The sequence below is a fragment of the Sminthopsis crassicaudata genome, chromosome 1 (genome assembly GCF_048593235.1).
Source record: "Sminthopsis crassicaudata isolate SCR6 chromosome 1, ASM4859323v1, whole genome shotgun sequence".
Taxonomy (NCBI): domain Eukaryota; kingdom Metazoa; phylum Chordata; class Mammalia; order Dasyuromorphia; family Dasyuridae; genus Sminthopsis; species Sminthopsis crassicaudata.
Window position 1 is genome coordinate 67,987,124 of NC_133617.1, and position 15,448 is coordinate 68,002,571.

Genomic DNA, 15,448 nt, shown 5'->3' on the forward strand with positions numbered 1-15,448 from the left:
CAAGATAGTATAAATTTTTTTTTTCTGAGGCAATTGGGGTTAAGTAAAGATAGTATAATTTTATGACAACTAAGCTGCCATCAAGATGTGTGGGAAGAGGGGGCAGGTACCAGGCCTTCCCCCCACTAAGGTCCTTTCTGTGTTTCTCCCACAGGGGATTGGCTGTTGGCATTTATACCACTAATTCTCCTGAAGCTTGTGAGTACGTCCTTAACCACTCTCAGACTAACATCTTGGTGCTGGAGAATGAAATACAGTTACAGAAGATTCTCCAGGTAACTGGAGGCCAGCCTTGCTTCTGATGACATCGACCTTACCCAGGGACCCTTGGGTCCCCTCTAAGATCCTGGATTCTCCTAGTGGGAGCAGAGTGCCAGGGGGTATAGTGACAAGAATTCTGGGTTGGAAGTCATTTTGCTCAATATGACCCAAAGGCATTTTCCATTTGTAGGAGTCTTTGGTCACCATTCTTTATTTTTCTAGTTCCTTACAATTAAATATTCTCCTAATAGCAATCTCAAAGGGAGGATGATTGAGTTTTACTATCCCCATTGTACAGAGGGAAAGACGAAGCCAGAGAGAGATTATGATTAACACAGGACAGAACTATTAAGCAGCAGAGCATGCACCGATGTCCTTGCTACCACTTCGCATAAGATCCTGGTCCTCAGAGCTGGGGGCATAGCTTGAGAGACCAGGACAGAACGAGAAGCCTCTCTATGACATCAGTTAATCAGCCAGTGTGCTTTTATTAAGCACCTACTAAATGCTGGTCATGGAGAAAAATAAAGCAGTCCCTACCTCCGAGGACCTTACATTATACAGCAAAACAGCATGAATACATACACATGCACAGAATGTGCAGAGTAAATACAAGACAGATTTTTTTTTCCCCCCAATAAGGGAGAAGCACTAGTAGCTGGGATATGGGGGTGGAAAGACCTTATAAGCCCTGACCTGGGAAGGAAGTTGGGGCACCTAAGGGGCATAGATGGGGAGGGGTGAAAGCTCCCAGGCAAGAGTACAACCTTGGCAAAGGTGCCAGGATGGCAGAGTCAGGTAGGTTGGATGGAGTGTGTGAAGGGGGAGAGATGCTTGTAACAAGGCTGGCCTGGAAGGCCAGGGCCCAGTGGCCAAGGGTCTAAGATACCAAACGAGAGCTTGGGCTCCATCCCTGAGGCCCCAGGTCCAGTTTTCTGCCTAGTTCTCATGCTGTGACTGGCATTGTTATGCGTGGCATTTTCATGCTAAAATGTGCTCCCCTCCTTGGCTCCCAGGTGTGAGACAGGATAGGTATTCAGACTGGGTGGAATGCAGTGCCCTGTGTGCTTTGTCTCTGCTTGGTACAGCTTATGTGAGATTTTGTGGGCACTGTGTGGGTCATCCTGTTGTAGAATTCTAGAACCTTGGATCTGGGAGGGACCCCAGCCCACCCTAGACTTGGTTTGATTTTGGGTTTTGGGGGTAGTCAGGGTCAAGTGACTTGTCCAGAGTCACACAGCTGGTGTCCAGGGCTAGATTTGAATCTTCCTGCCCTTGGGCTGGTGCTCCATGCAGTTCCCCACTTAAACTTGAACAAAATTCTGCAACCTTAGCAGCCAGGGATCATCAAGCCTACAACTTTCTACCTGCTACAGCTAGTTCTCCCTCTAGGGCCAAGTGGAATGCATCCAGCTCAGTGACAGTCCTCTGGTTACTTGAAAATAGCAATCACTCCTTTAACTTTAACTTTTCTAGGCCAGATAACGTCAGTTCCATCAACCTAGTCTTCCAAAATAGTGGGCTGTTTTCTATGTCTTTTACCATCTTCGTCTCATCCTCTGTGTACTCCAGATTATCTTTCTTAAAATATGGGCCCTAGATCTGACTACAGGCCTCAGATGTGATCTAACCAGGGCAGAGTACAGGCCTGTTTTTGAGGTTAGTGAGGTGCCGAATAGTCCTTCTCTTTATCTGGGATCATACCTCTCAGGACCAAGGGAAGTCACAGTTCTTGGCTTCACGTTTCATACCTGACTCATTTTGAGGTGGTAGTTTGTGATCACCCCCTTCTCCTTCTGCCATGACCTCTTGTCCTACTCACTTCCTCCATTTTCTATACTGATTATCTCTAAATTTGCCTTTATTAAATTTGAGCCATTGTGTCTAGCCTGTCTCATTTTGGGTCTTGTTCACCCAAAATGTTAGTAACCTCACCCAGCTTCTTATATTTATGCATAAATATCTCTGCTTCCCCTTATGTGATGATGATGTTGTTTTTCAACTGTTCTTTTTTTAGTTTAATAGTATTTTATTTTTCCAAATATATGCAAAGATAATTTTCAACATTCATCTTTGCAAAATCTTGTGCTCCAAATTTTTCTCCCTCTCCTCTCCCCTTCCAAGACAGCCAACAATCTGATATAGGCAAAACATATGCAATTCTTCTAAATATATTTCCATATTCGTCATGCTGCGCAAAAAATATCAGATCAAAAGGGGGAAAAATCACAAGGAAGAAAAAAACCAACTAACCAGAAAACACCACGAAAAGGTGGAAATACTATCCTTCGATCCACATTTAGTCTCCATATACATCTCTAAATACAAATAGCTTTTTCCATTAGAAGTCTGTTGGAATTGCCTTGAATCACCTCATTGTTGAAAAGAGCCAAGTCCACCACACTTGATCATCACATAATCTTTTTGTGGCTGTGTATAATATTCTCTTGGTTCTACTCGATTCACTTAGCATCAGTTTATAAAATTCTCTCCAGGCTTTTCTGAAATCAGTCTGTTCATCATTTCTTATAAAACAATAGTATTCCATTAACATTCATGTATCATAATTTATTCAGCCATTCTCTAATTGATGGACATCCACTCAGTTTCCAGTTCCCTTCCAGCACAAAAAGGGCTGCTACAAACATTTTTGCACATGTGGGTCCTTTTCCCTCTTTTATAGATCTCTTTAGGATACAGACCCAGAAGCGAGAATATTGGATCAAAGGGTATATACAGTTTCATGGACCTTTGGCATAGTTCCAAATTGCTCTGCAGAATTCTTGTATCACTTCACAGTTCCACCAACAATGCACTAATGTACCAGGTTTCCCGCATCTCCTCCAATGTTCATCATTATCTTTTCCTGTCATCTTAGCCAATCTGAGAGTTGTGAAGTTGTACCTCAAAACTATCTTGATTTACATTTCTCTAATCAATAGTACTCTAGAAATGGTTTTAATTTCTTTATCTGAAAATTGTCTGTTCATATCCTTTGACCATTTATCAATTTGGTGAATGACTTTTACTCTTTCTAAATTTGAGTCAGTTCTCTATATATTTTGGAAAAAGGCCTTTATCAGAAACCTTGGATGTAAAATTTTTTTTCAGTTTTCTGCTTCCCTTCCAATCTTGGCTACATTGCTTTTATTGTAATCAATTTGATTTAATGTAATCAAAATTAATGGATAAATATTGTTGAATTGTTGTCAAAGATAGATCCCTTGAGAGTTCTGTTAGTGTGGGTCTTCTACCTTGGCCTGGAGCTATTAGTGACCACACTCTGGGCTTGGTCCCTCACCTAGTTTTGAATCCCTCTAACTGTTCTTTTTTAAGCCAAATCCTTCTGATGAGTAGTAAATGATGGGTAGTAAATTGAGGAGTAAATTGTGGTCTAAACAAAGATGGATCTGTTCCTTTTCTCTCTTTCCTTCCTTCCCCAAAGTAACCAATGGCGGGTTCGGCAGCAAAGGAATTTGCTACTTAATGCTGTATGGAAACATAGTCTTTATTGATTAGAATGGAAACACCGGAGAGCCGGTGGGCAAAATGGCTGCATGGTACAAGGCCATTTGCAAAGAGAAGATTCCCATTCTCTCTTTTATGCAGTGATGTAGGGAGGTTCCTGAGAGTGATGTAATAAGATAAGGATTCTCTTGTTATCTTTTGAGTAGAGACAGAAGTCTCTTCCCAAAAAGGAATTTCCTGATGCCATTTGGGTCTGTCTGAGCAGATTAGAATGGGGGCTGTAAAACCCTGGCCACCTCAGATAGCCCAAACTAGTTTCACCAGATCTTGTATCAAAGATCCAAGTCCCAAAGGAAGTTGGAAATCAAAGAATACCAAAGGGGCTACCGCCCTCAACACTTCTGTCTTGTCTGAGGAAAGCATTTTCAATTTAGCAAGTGATTACTGAGCATGGACACTGAGTCAGGTATTGTTGTTCTGTCCTGTTTGACTCTCTATGAGCCCACTTTGGGTTTTCTTGGCAGAGATACCAGACAGTTTGCCATTTCCTTCTCCAGCTCATTTGACAGATGAGCAAACTGAGCCAAACAGGATTTTGCTCAGAGTCACACAGCTAAGCAAGTGTCTGAGGCTATATTTGAACTCTATGGAAACGAGTAGTCCTGACGCCAGGCTTAGTTTCTATCCACTGGGCCAGCCTAGCTGCCAGGGGCTGGGTTTATTACCAAGACAAAAAAAGTAATAATCCCTGCCCTCAAGGAGTGTCCCTCAGGGAATACAAGATCTGCCAATCAGTCCAGAAACTTCACTGTTATGTATCAGGTACTATGCCATGCCCTGGGGATACAAAGGAAGGCAGAAACAATTCTTATCCTGAAGGAGCTCTTATTCTCCTAGGGTTGTAAAGAGTGTAAATAAGAAGGTACATGGGAGATATGTACAAGATAAACTGATGAAGGTTAGAGATAGACTGCTTAACAGGTGAGGAACAGCAAGCAGCCCTATTTGGCTAGCATACCTGGTATGCAAAGGAGAGTCATGGGCAGTCAGCCTGGAAAGAGAGTTTAGAACCAGATTCTGGAGGACTTTCTGAGTCAAACCAAGCAGTTTTTATTTCATCCTACAAGCACAAGGAAGGCAATGGAGATTTCTTATCTAATTCTTTATTGAAATCCAGAACTATTCTATCCATGGCATCCTTTTTTCCCCCCTCAATAATAGTATTTTTATTTTTCCAAATATATGTAAGATTTTTAGTGGAATTTTTTTCTTCTCTTTCTTTAATCTCTTATTTCCTCAAGATAGCAAGCAATCTGACATAAGTTAAATATAAGCAATTCTTCTAAACGTATTTCCATATTTGTCATGTTGTGCAATAAAAATCAGGCCAAAAGGGGGAGGGGGAAACCAAAAGAAAGAAAAAAACAAGCAAACAAACAAAAAAGGTGAAAATATTGTGCTTTGATCCACATTCAGTTCTCTCTCTGGATGCAGATGATGTTTTCTATCCCAAGTTTATTGCAATATATGACATTCTTTTAATCCTGTTGTTCAGTTGTTTTCAATGGTTCTTGACTCTTTGTTTCCGCCTTTTGGGGTTTCTTGGCAGAGATACTGGAGTGGTTTGCTCATTTTACAAGTGAGGAAACTGGCAAACAGGATAAAGTGACTTGTTCCAGGGTCACATAGCTAGTTAAGTATCTTCTGATCTACCAGTCTTGTAATCCTGTTGAAAAATGAGAGGAGGTTAGTCTGGCATGAATCTTGCTTAATGAAGCCACTTTGGTGCTTGTTGATTCCCAGGGGAAATAGTCTGGTATATAGGATTTTAAATTCTACCTCCCACAGCATCTAGCTGTGCTGTCATAAACAAGTCACTTAACCTCTTAGATCTTCAGTTTTTTCATCTACAAAATGAGAATAATAATATTTAACACTGCCTTAAGCTTCATGAGTTTTATTGTGAAGAGGCATTTTGCAGCCTCTAAAATGCTATAGAAACATGAGCTACACTTTTTCACAAACCATTCTTTTATGTTATATTCTAGGATTTTGCAAGGAATTGAAGTCCATTTCATGAGGCTATAATTTGAAGATTTTACTCTCTTTTTATGAAAATTGGCATTTTTTTGTCTTTTTTTATTCCACTTTTTTCTGTTTGCTAAGATTTTTTTTTAAAGTGGTCACCGAAGGGCTCTGCAGTCGCATGCCAGTCCTTCCAGTATTCTGAGGTGTGGAGTTCACTAGATTCATCAAGGGCTCCTCTCTTCTGACTGACCTTATTATATTTCAACTCTTTGCTATTTGATATTCTACCCTCCTGCAACCTGGAGCATTCTCTCTGAAAAGAAAACGGAAATAAATTAGGTTTCGAGTAGTTCTGCCTTCTTTCCATTGTTTGTTGTCATCCTCCTGCCTTTCCTGAACAGCAAGTGGTCCTTGAGCATGCGTTAGCTCCAACCATAAGCATTTATCAGGGTCCTACTATGTGCCAGGTGCTGTGCTAACACTTCAGCTGTGTCGTGACCTCCTTTTGCTTGCCTGCATCCTTCAGCAGATCCTGCCTTTGTTCTGAATCTCATTTATGTCCAGACTGTCCCTGGGTCCCTCCACCATTGCACATTCTGTTGGAATCAAAGCCCTAAGTCTGTCTAGGCTCTGCCATTTGCTCTCTGTGTAAGACTCAGGAAAAGTCCCTTATCTTCCAGGACTTTGGGAGGGGTCGGACTAGAGGATCTCTAAGTTCCTTCAGCCCTGGAGCTGTGATCCTGTGACTGCAGTCTCTCCCAGCCCTGACATTCCCTGTTGTGACATCCTCCTTGCCAGCTCTGGCTTGTCTGTGTTTTGGCTCATAGGATGGAATGCTTCTGGGAATCCTCCAAATGTTGACCTGCTGGGGGAAAGAGGAGGGGATTCCTGCTCAGCTGGGCTGGCTTATCCACCCAGGCCTCCTGAGCTCAGTGTACTTTAGGATGCTCTGCAGCCACAGAATTGCAGAAACCCAATGGCTTAGCGGTGGAAGGGTCCATCCTGGCTCTCTGGTCTGAACCTCCCCTTTGGCAGATGAGGATTTTGAGGCTTCGAGGGGCCTGCCAATTTGTCCTAGTCACCGAGCTAGTTAATTGGAGAAATAGAATTCAAATTCAAGGTTTCTGACTCCTAAGTCCAGAATACTCCTCCAGACCATGAGACTAGAGGGGACTCTCCCTGCCCTCTGTGTGTAGGGCAAAGAGATAAGAGGTCTACTGCAAATGCTTGAGGGGGGTCCCTTCTCCTAGAAAACAGGCCACTTACACACCTATCCTGTGAAGGGCCCATTGCTGGGCCTTAGTATTTCCCTCATCCCCCCAGAGTTCACTCTGCTTTAGGCTAATGAACTATTTAACTATAGCAGAGTGTCTGCAAGTTGATTATTGCTGTTCTTGGGGCCCCAGTACCCAGTGTGCCATAGGTCCCTAACAAATGTTCATGGGAGGATTGCATGTTAGAAAGGGAAGAAGGAAGTATCTCATCACTGCTGGGTGGCTGGTGGACATTTCCACCAGTGTTCTGCTTAGTTCTGGATTTTATCTGCCATGGCCTTCTGGGGTGGGGGGAAGGCTCTGATGGCCGGCTGAATAGTTTTTGGTCTGTGTGGCCTTGGTGCTGTGAAGTTGGGACAACTTAGAAAAGGGAGGACTTGGGGGTGACCATAGGGGAACCTGAGCATTGCCCTCTTTACGTGAAGGAGTGTCAAGGGACAAAGGGAAAAGATTTGGTCTTTAGTGCCTCGAGATGGGGGGAATCTGGCCCAATAAAACTGGGGGTATGGTGAGAGATGGCAAATTCTGTCTCGGTGTAGGAAGCACTTTCTAGAAACAGAAATCTACATTGAGGAGCTCTGATGACTTGCACTTTAGTTATAGTCTGGGTGAAGTGGTCCCTTTGTACACTCTCAGTTCTGAGATTCTAGGGTCTTCTTTCATATTCTCTTTTCTGGCAGCATTATCACATTTCTTGGCTGTGGTCTCCCCCACTATAAAAATCTAAAAGGTTGGATGAGATGATCTCCCAGCATTCCTCCTGGCTTTGAATCCTGTGACCCTCTCTGACTCCGACATTGAGAACCAATCATTCTTTTTCAGGTTAAGGAAAAATTAAGTCATCTGAAAGCAATTATCCAGTACAGGGGGAAGATCAAAGAGAAGGTTCCAGACCTTTATTCCGTAAGTATGAGCTTCACTTGGGATGGGGGTAAGCAGGAGCTCTGGTGGCAGTGGGTGAGGGACATCAGAGCGCTTTGAATTTGGCCAGTCTGTGGCCCTGGGCTTTGAGAAAGGCTGGAGCTGGCTCTGGGGGTTGGGGAAGGCCCTTCAGGGATGCACCAGCCAGGAGTCCTAGTTAAGAAGGGCTCCTGGGCTTTGTTTCAGCAGAGATGTAAGTTGAGCCTGCAAGGCAATGGAGGTTGGAAATGACTTCCAGGAAGCCCAGGGACCTCTTGACTCCATGTCCCTGGAGGGTCCACTTCACATCCCTTTTCTGAGCCTTTTGATGCTCCCTGATGTCTTGTGTGGCCTTCTCTCTCCTGATACAGTGGGATGAATTCATGGCCTTGGGGAAGGATGTGCCCGATGAAAAGCTAGAAGAAATCCTCGACTCACAGAAGCCCAACCAGTGCTGCACACTGATCTATACCTCGGGGACCACTGGGCAGCCTAAGGGGGTGATGCTCAGTCATGACAACGTGAGTGTCTTCCTCTTCCCCATGTCAGCTCAGGTGACATCAGTGTGTGTTGAGATCCTGCGAAATAGTTTGCCTCAGGGTGGTGAGTCCCCATCTTTGAAAGGGTATAAGCGGGCAACCCCTTTTCAAAGATATTGTGGAGGGGATCCCTTTTGGCTCTCAGATTCTGTGATGACACATGACACCTTTGGATCCTGGGAGGACACTATAGGTGGTGGAGAACCATATTTAACTCTCCGGGGACTGGACCTGATTTGTTAGCAATCATTGTCATGTTATTCTCAGTTCTTACCCTGGAGATCTTTGGGATATGGGTGCTGTTTTCAATTGAAGGCTGTTGATCTGAAGGCAAGAGTTTACTTCCCCTGCAAGCCAGGGATCTGCCATTAATCTTTTGGACCTGGTAGTTTTTCCCACCCTATTTCTGTTTAGTATTGACCCAAACCTTCTCCACAGAAAATGGACTTTCCCCTGTTCCCACGGCCACACGCTGTGTCTGGACTTCTACTATCTGTCTATTTTGAGTCCTTGGGATCATTCTTAATTGGGTACTGGCGCCGTGCTCTGTGAACAAGCAGTAGCTCAAAAGAAATGGGAGAGGCTCAGTTTTAGGGATTTCTCCATCCCAAGTATTCATGCAGACGTTTTGTGCCCGCCTGGAATAGAGCACTCTGAGCTCAGAGTGGCCTGATGAGTCAGGGTCAGACATGCTACAGCTTGACCCCAATGTAGTGTCCCTCAGGCATGGATGACAACCAGCAGCTTTTGGGTATACACTGGGTAACCCTAAGTTCACTCTGCTTTTAAATGGGGTTCATCCTCCTCGCTCTTCCTCCTTTGGGTGGATTGCTGTGGTTGAAGCTCTGTGACCTAAAAGTGCTCACTTTCTAATCTGACCTAAAAGCTGATGATTAATTTAGCAAATATTAATTGGATCCTTATTTGGGGATGTTTTGGTTCTTCAGACACTCGTCAGGCTGCTTGCCTTGTGCAGCATAGGGGATGTAGAGATGAAGTAGATAACTTGCATTCAAGGAGCTTGCTGATGTTTGGGAGGAGAAATGATGGGGCACATCCCTGGGAAAGGGGAGCAGGGATGCTGGGCTGCAGGCCCTTGGCTACAAGGAGTACCTGTCTTTTTTTTTTTAATTAATAATAGTTTTTATTTGCCAGATAATTGCATGGGTAATTTTACAATGTTGACAATTGCCAAAACTTTTTTTTCCAATTTTTCCCCTCCTTCCCCCCCAGATGGCAGGTCTACCAATACATGTTAAATACAATATATGTATACATGACCAAACAGTTGTTTTGCTGTACAAAAAGAATCGGACTTTGAAATAGTGTACATTTAGCCTGTGAAGGAAATCCAAAATGCAGGTGCACAAAATTAGAGGGATTGGGAATTCTATGTAGTGGTTCATAGTCATCTCCCAGAGTTCTTTCGATGGGTGGAGCTGGTTCAGTTCATTACTGATCTATTGGAACTGATTTGGTTCATCTCATTGTTGAAGAGGGCCACGTCCATCAGAAGTGATCATCATACAGTATTGTTGTTGAAGTATATAATGATCTCCTGGTTCTGTTCATTTCATTCAACATCCGTTCATGTAAGTCTCCCCAGGCCTTTTTGAAATCATCCTGTTGGTCATTTCTTATAGAACAATAATATTCCATACTATTCATATACCACAATTTATTCAGCCAATCTCCAATTGATGGGCATCCACATAGTTTCCAGTTTCCAGCCACCACAAAGAGGGCTGCCACAAACATTTTTGCACATGTGGGTCCCTTTCCCTTCTTTAAGATCTTGATAACTTTTTGAGCATAGTTCCAAATTACTCAAGGAGTGCCTGTCTTTCAGATTACATGGACGTCCGGCGCGGCCACAAGCAGCCTGACCTTGAGCTCACCTCCGAACCATCAGGAGATTGTGGTGAGCTACCTCCCCCTTAGCCACGTGGCGGCCCAGATGATGGACATCTGGTTACCCATGAAGATTGGGGGGACCACATACTTCGCTCAGCCCGATGCACTCAAGGTAAGGAAGTCCAGGGGGCAGTCTGGGCCACATCAACCCAGTGTCTCATTGTGGGGTTGAGGGAACAGAACACGCAGCTTGGTGCCTGGCAGTGGGGCCTGATGGTCGCTCTTATGCAAATCCTTCTGGTTCCAGAAGGCCTGAGACCAAGAGGGCATCTCCACTCCTCACTGCTCTTCCCTGTCACATCGTCATAAGGCTTTCATTTCTGTTATCCATGACAACCCTGTGAGGAAAGAGATGCAATCCCCATTTTATGGATGAGGAAACTGAGACAGAGAGATTAAGTATCTTGCCACAGTCATGTGACTTCAGCCCATCTGATTCTCCAGTCTCCTCTTGCCATTAGATCAGGTCCTTGTGTGTCCTTTGCTGTGTGGGGAGGTAGTGTTGAAAAATGGAAGTGTGGACCTGAAGCAGCGAGAGGCACAAGCAAGAGGTGCTCTTCTGTGAGTGTCCCTTCCTGGAATATGGGGGCAGTAGCCACAATAATAAAGCAGAAAAGCGTTCCATGAGTTATCCTGCCTCACGGTTATCCTGGGTGTTTGTTGGGGGGGGCTAGTAGGTGGTCTTCTCCCCATTTTACAAAGGAGTAACCGAGGCTGAGAAGGTGAAAGGACTTGCTCAGGGTTGTATAGCTTGTATATATCTGCATAGGTTTTGAACATTGGTCTTTCTGATTCAAGTTGAGTTTTCTGTTTGTTGGACTTGGAATCAGGAAGTGCCTGGGTTCAAATCTTGCTTCTGATATTTATTAGCTCCTTGATCCTGGAAAAGACTTCCTCTCAGACTTCATTTTCTCAACTGTAAAATGAGGATTGTAATATCAATAACACCCATAATTCCTACCTTATGAGGTTATTGTGAGGTTCAGATGAGAGTCATGAATAAGTCATCCCTTAGCCTGACACATAATGTATTTATTTGCTTTTTAGCTTATTCAGAGCTTTAGAAAAATTCAGGGATGTGTTTTTTAGGCATATTATTTTTTGTTGATAAAATTGCAATCATTTACTACTTTGGGCCCCTATCCCAATTCACTAAATATTAATGATTTAATGAACTGGAGAAAACCTTTTTCTTAGAGGTGATTTTTTTTTATTCTGTATAGTGAATGGCTTAATTTCCTCTGATTAAATATTAAAATCACTGACTTTCATACCATTTAGTAATACATTTTATAAACTCACTATTTATACCAGGTCATTTTTTCCCCCTGGTGAAAGCTTAGTTCCACATTAAGTTTTCTCACAATACCAAGTAAAGTCTGTTCTAAAAAGATCTCATTAAAAGATGAAAACATTAAAAAGTGAAAACAATTTCTTGGAAAAAATTCTTCTTTGGCCTCTTACCAGCCATGGCAGGAGCACTATCTTGAGCTTCTCTCAAGCTCTATTCCTTTTCTTTTGCATTTATATGTCTTTCTAAAAAAATTTTTTTTTCACAACTACATGTAAAAATTTGTCAGGTCTTTTTTAAAATGATAGTTCTTACTGATTTCTTTTGCTTTTACATTACCTGGATTTTTCATGGTATCGTTCTCCCTTATCTCTCTTTCCCTTGCCCAGAGCCATTCTTTATTTATTTTTAACTTTATAGTATTTTTTTTAATTACATATAAAGATAGTTTTCAACATTCATTTTCATAAGGTTTTGAGTTCCAAATTTTTCATCATTTTTTCCTCCCCCTCCCCTCCCCAAGATGGCAAACAGTATCATATAGGATATGCATATTCAACCTTTTTTTTCTTTTTAAAAATAATCCATTTAATATTTTCTCCCATTTACATTTAAAACAATTTTTTTACACTTTTGAGTTCCAGATTCTCTCCCCCTTAAGCTCCCACTAAGAAATCATATATGAAGTTATGCAAAACATTTCCATAAAAGTTGCATTGTGAAAGAAAACATACATTCCCCTACCCTAATTTAAAAACAAACAAAAAACAAACAAACCCTCAAGAAAAATAAAGTTGTTAAGAGAAAGACTGTATGTTTCAATTCAAACACAATCAGTTTCTTATTTGGGTATGAATAAGATTTTTCATCATAAGTCTTTTCAGAGTAGTTATGGATCATTGTACTGCTAAGAATAGCAAAGTCATGGATAATTATTTTAAACATTTCCATATTTAGTCGTGGTGTGAAAGAAAAATGAATAAAAAGGGAAAAACCACGAGAAAACTGATGGGTTTCTCTTCTTCCTTTAAAGAAAATTTCTTTCTTACAAAAGATGGCTTTGCATGTGGATTTCAGAAAGGAAGAAGATAAAAAATATTAGAAAAACCTTGAAAGATTTACATGAATTGATGCTGAATGAATTGAGCAAAACCAGGAGAACATTGTACACAGTAACAGCAATATTGTATGATGATCAACTATGATAGACTTTGCTCTTCTTAGCAATATAGTGACCCAGCACAATTCCATAGACAATTCCATGGAAAATGCTATCTGCATCCAGAGAGAGAATTATGAAGACTAAATACAGGTCAAAGCATGTAGTTTTCTCTCTCTTTTTTAATAATAGCTTTTTATTTTCAAAATATATGCAAAGATAATTTCCAATATTCATTCTTGCAAAACTTCATGTTCCAAATTTTTTCCCTCCCTCTACTCCCTCCCCTACATAGCAAATAATCTAATATATGTTAAATGTATTTCCATATTTATCATGACACAGCATACTCTTTTCACTATTATTGCTTTTTCTTTCTCATGGTTGATTTTGCTTTTACAACACTTCACATGACTAAATAAGGAAATATGTTTAAAAGCATTATATGTGTGTAACTTATATCAGATTGCTTGCATAGTCAAACAACCAAAATTGTTAGAGATGAGACTTAAACCCAGAACTTTCTGACTAACTAGTTTTCTTTCCTTTATACTACATTTTCTCGATATTCTTATTTTTTCTTTGGTTTCAGTCATGTCCAACTTTTCATGACCCCATTTGGTGTTTTCTTGGTCAAAGATGCTAGAGTGTTTTGTCATTTCCTTCTCTTGCCCGTTTTACAGATGGGGAAACCAAGGCAAACACAGTTAAGTTGTTCAGGGTCATCCAGCTAATAAGTGTCTGAGGCTGGGTTTGAACTCAGGAAGAAGAAAGAACCTTTCTGATTCCCAGCCCAGGGCACAGTGCACCATGGCCCCACCTAGCTGCCCTGTTATTAGTAACCTAATAAATATTTTTGAATTGATTTGAATGGATGAGCATCTGATTTGGAGTCAGGTGCAGGTGTTTGAATCCTGGCCCTAATATACTCCTATCCTGTATGACTTTGGGCAAACCATTTTTGTTCCTTGGGCCTCAAGTTTCCTGTTCTGTAAAATGAAGGAGTTGGACTCAGTGACGTGGCTCTAAATCCCCACCTTCAAACTCAGCACCTTTCTCGCTGCCCCACTTGTCTCCTTCCTTGTTTGCTTGGCTTCGGTATGTGGGAGTCACCTACCACCTGGTCACTTGGTTCCCCGGTAGGCTGGAGTCTTTCATTCAGCATTTATCAAACTCTCGATTTATTGTGAGTAATGTGCTAAGGGCTGAGGAAAATACCAAGAAACCCAGGTAATAATTCTCTTGGTTTGGACCTCAGCCTTAGATCTGTGTCTAACCCTCAGAGCTTTAAGCTTATGGGCCTGGGGCTGAGGCTGAGGCTTCTTAATCAGAATGCTGGGAGGAGGGAGTGGAAGGAGAAGGAGACCTGGGGAGCTTATAAGGATGGTGTTTAAAATTTTTTTTTGAATAGTTTTTTTATTTTTTCAAATTCATGCAAAGAGTTTTCAATATTCACCTCTACAAAATCTTGTGTTCCAAATTTTTTTCCCTCCCTCCTCCGGTCTTTCCCTCCCTTTCAGTGAGCAATCTTATATAGGTTAAACACGTGCACTTTTTCTAAATTTATTTCCATATTCATTATGCTATGCAAGAAAAATCAGATCAAAAAGGAAAAAAAGAAAAACATAAGGAAAAAACTCAAATGCAAAAAATGGTTGGAAAAACAGACCAAAAAGAAAAAGAAAGAAAACAAACAAAAAAAGGTGAAAATACTATGCTTTGATCCACATTCAGTCTCTGTACCTCACTTTCTGGATGCAGATGGCACTTTTCCATCCTAAGCCTATTAGAATTGCTTGTATCATATGGTGAAGTTTATGGGATCAATTGGAGGAGAATAAACTTGAGTTCAAATCTGGCCTTACATGCTTATTGTGTGATACTGGACAAGTCACTTCATCCTGTTTGCCTCAGTTTCCTCATCTGTCAAACAAGCTGGAGAAGGAAGTGGCAAACTGCTCCAATAGCTCCAATATCCAGGAAAACCCCAGAGGGGATCACAAAGGGTCAGACAAAAAAACTACTGCACTCTGACATGTGTGGGTCCTTACTTCTCCCTGTAATTGGCTGGGTGACCTTGGGAAGGGGACTTAGTCCTGCTTGGGGAGAATGTGGGTGCCCGCCTGTGATCACAATTGGCCCTAGGGCAGTGGGGGGGGGTTTGGGGGAGGGAGGGATGGAGAGCAAGTTGTGTAAGCCATTGATAGAAGTTTCATTGTAGCATTTGATTATATGGTTTCAGATTAATTCAGCAAATGTAGCCAGCTGTTTTGTGAGAATCAACCCCCACTGTTGAGTGCCTACTATGTGTCTGAAGCACTGTAACTGCTACTGCTGAGGGTCTTACTCTCTCATGGGGGAGACACGTACCTATAAAAATGTCAACGGCTTCAGGTTAACAAAGGCACATGGACAGGGGGAGGCAGGAACAGTTGGAATCATCAGGAAAGGCTCTAGGTAGAAGGTAGCTCTGAGCTGCATTTTGCAGAGGATTCTCTTATGAGCATAGGAAAGGGAGGGAGTCTTTCAGGCATGAGAGACATGGTGATGGGTCACAGCTTTGTAAGGGGCCAGAGTTTGGAAAGGGGCAGGGGGTGTTAGTGATTGGAGTTCA

General features: G+C 42.0%; 1 protein-coding gene across 5 annotated transcripts in view; it reads left to right on the forward strand.

The window, feature by feature from the left end:
* The window catches only part of ACSBG2 (acyl-CoA synthetase bubblegum family member 2), a 61,106-nt gene that overhangs the window by 35,380 nt on the left and 10,278 nt on the right, over positions 1-15,448 (forward strand). For all 5 annotated transcript variants that reach the window (XM_074309119.1, XM_074309111.1, XM_074309129.1 and 2 more), the window contains 4 exons: positions 155-275; positions 7,854-7,934; positions 8,303-8,452; positions 10,320-10,496. In XM_074309119.1, the coding sequence (XP_074165220.1) occupies positions 155-275; positions 7,854-7,934; positions 8,303-8,452; positions 10,320-10,496 (529 nt within the window). The remainder of the gene's footprint in view (positions 1-154; positions 276-7,853; positions 7,935-8,302; positions 8,453-10,319; positions 10,497-15,448) is intronic.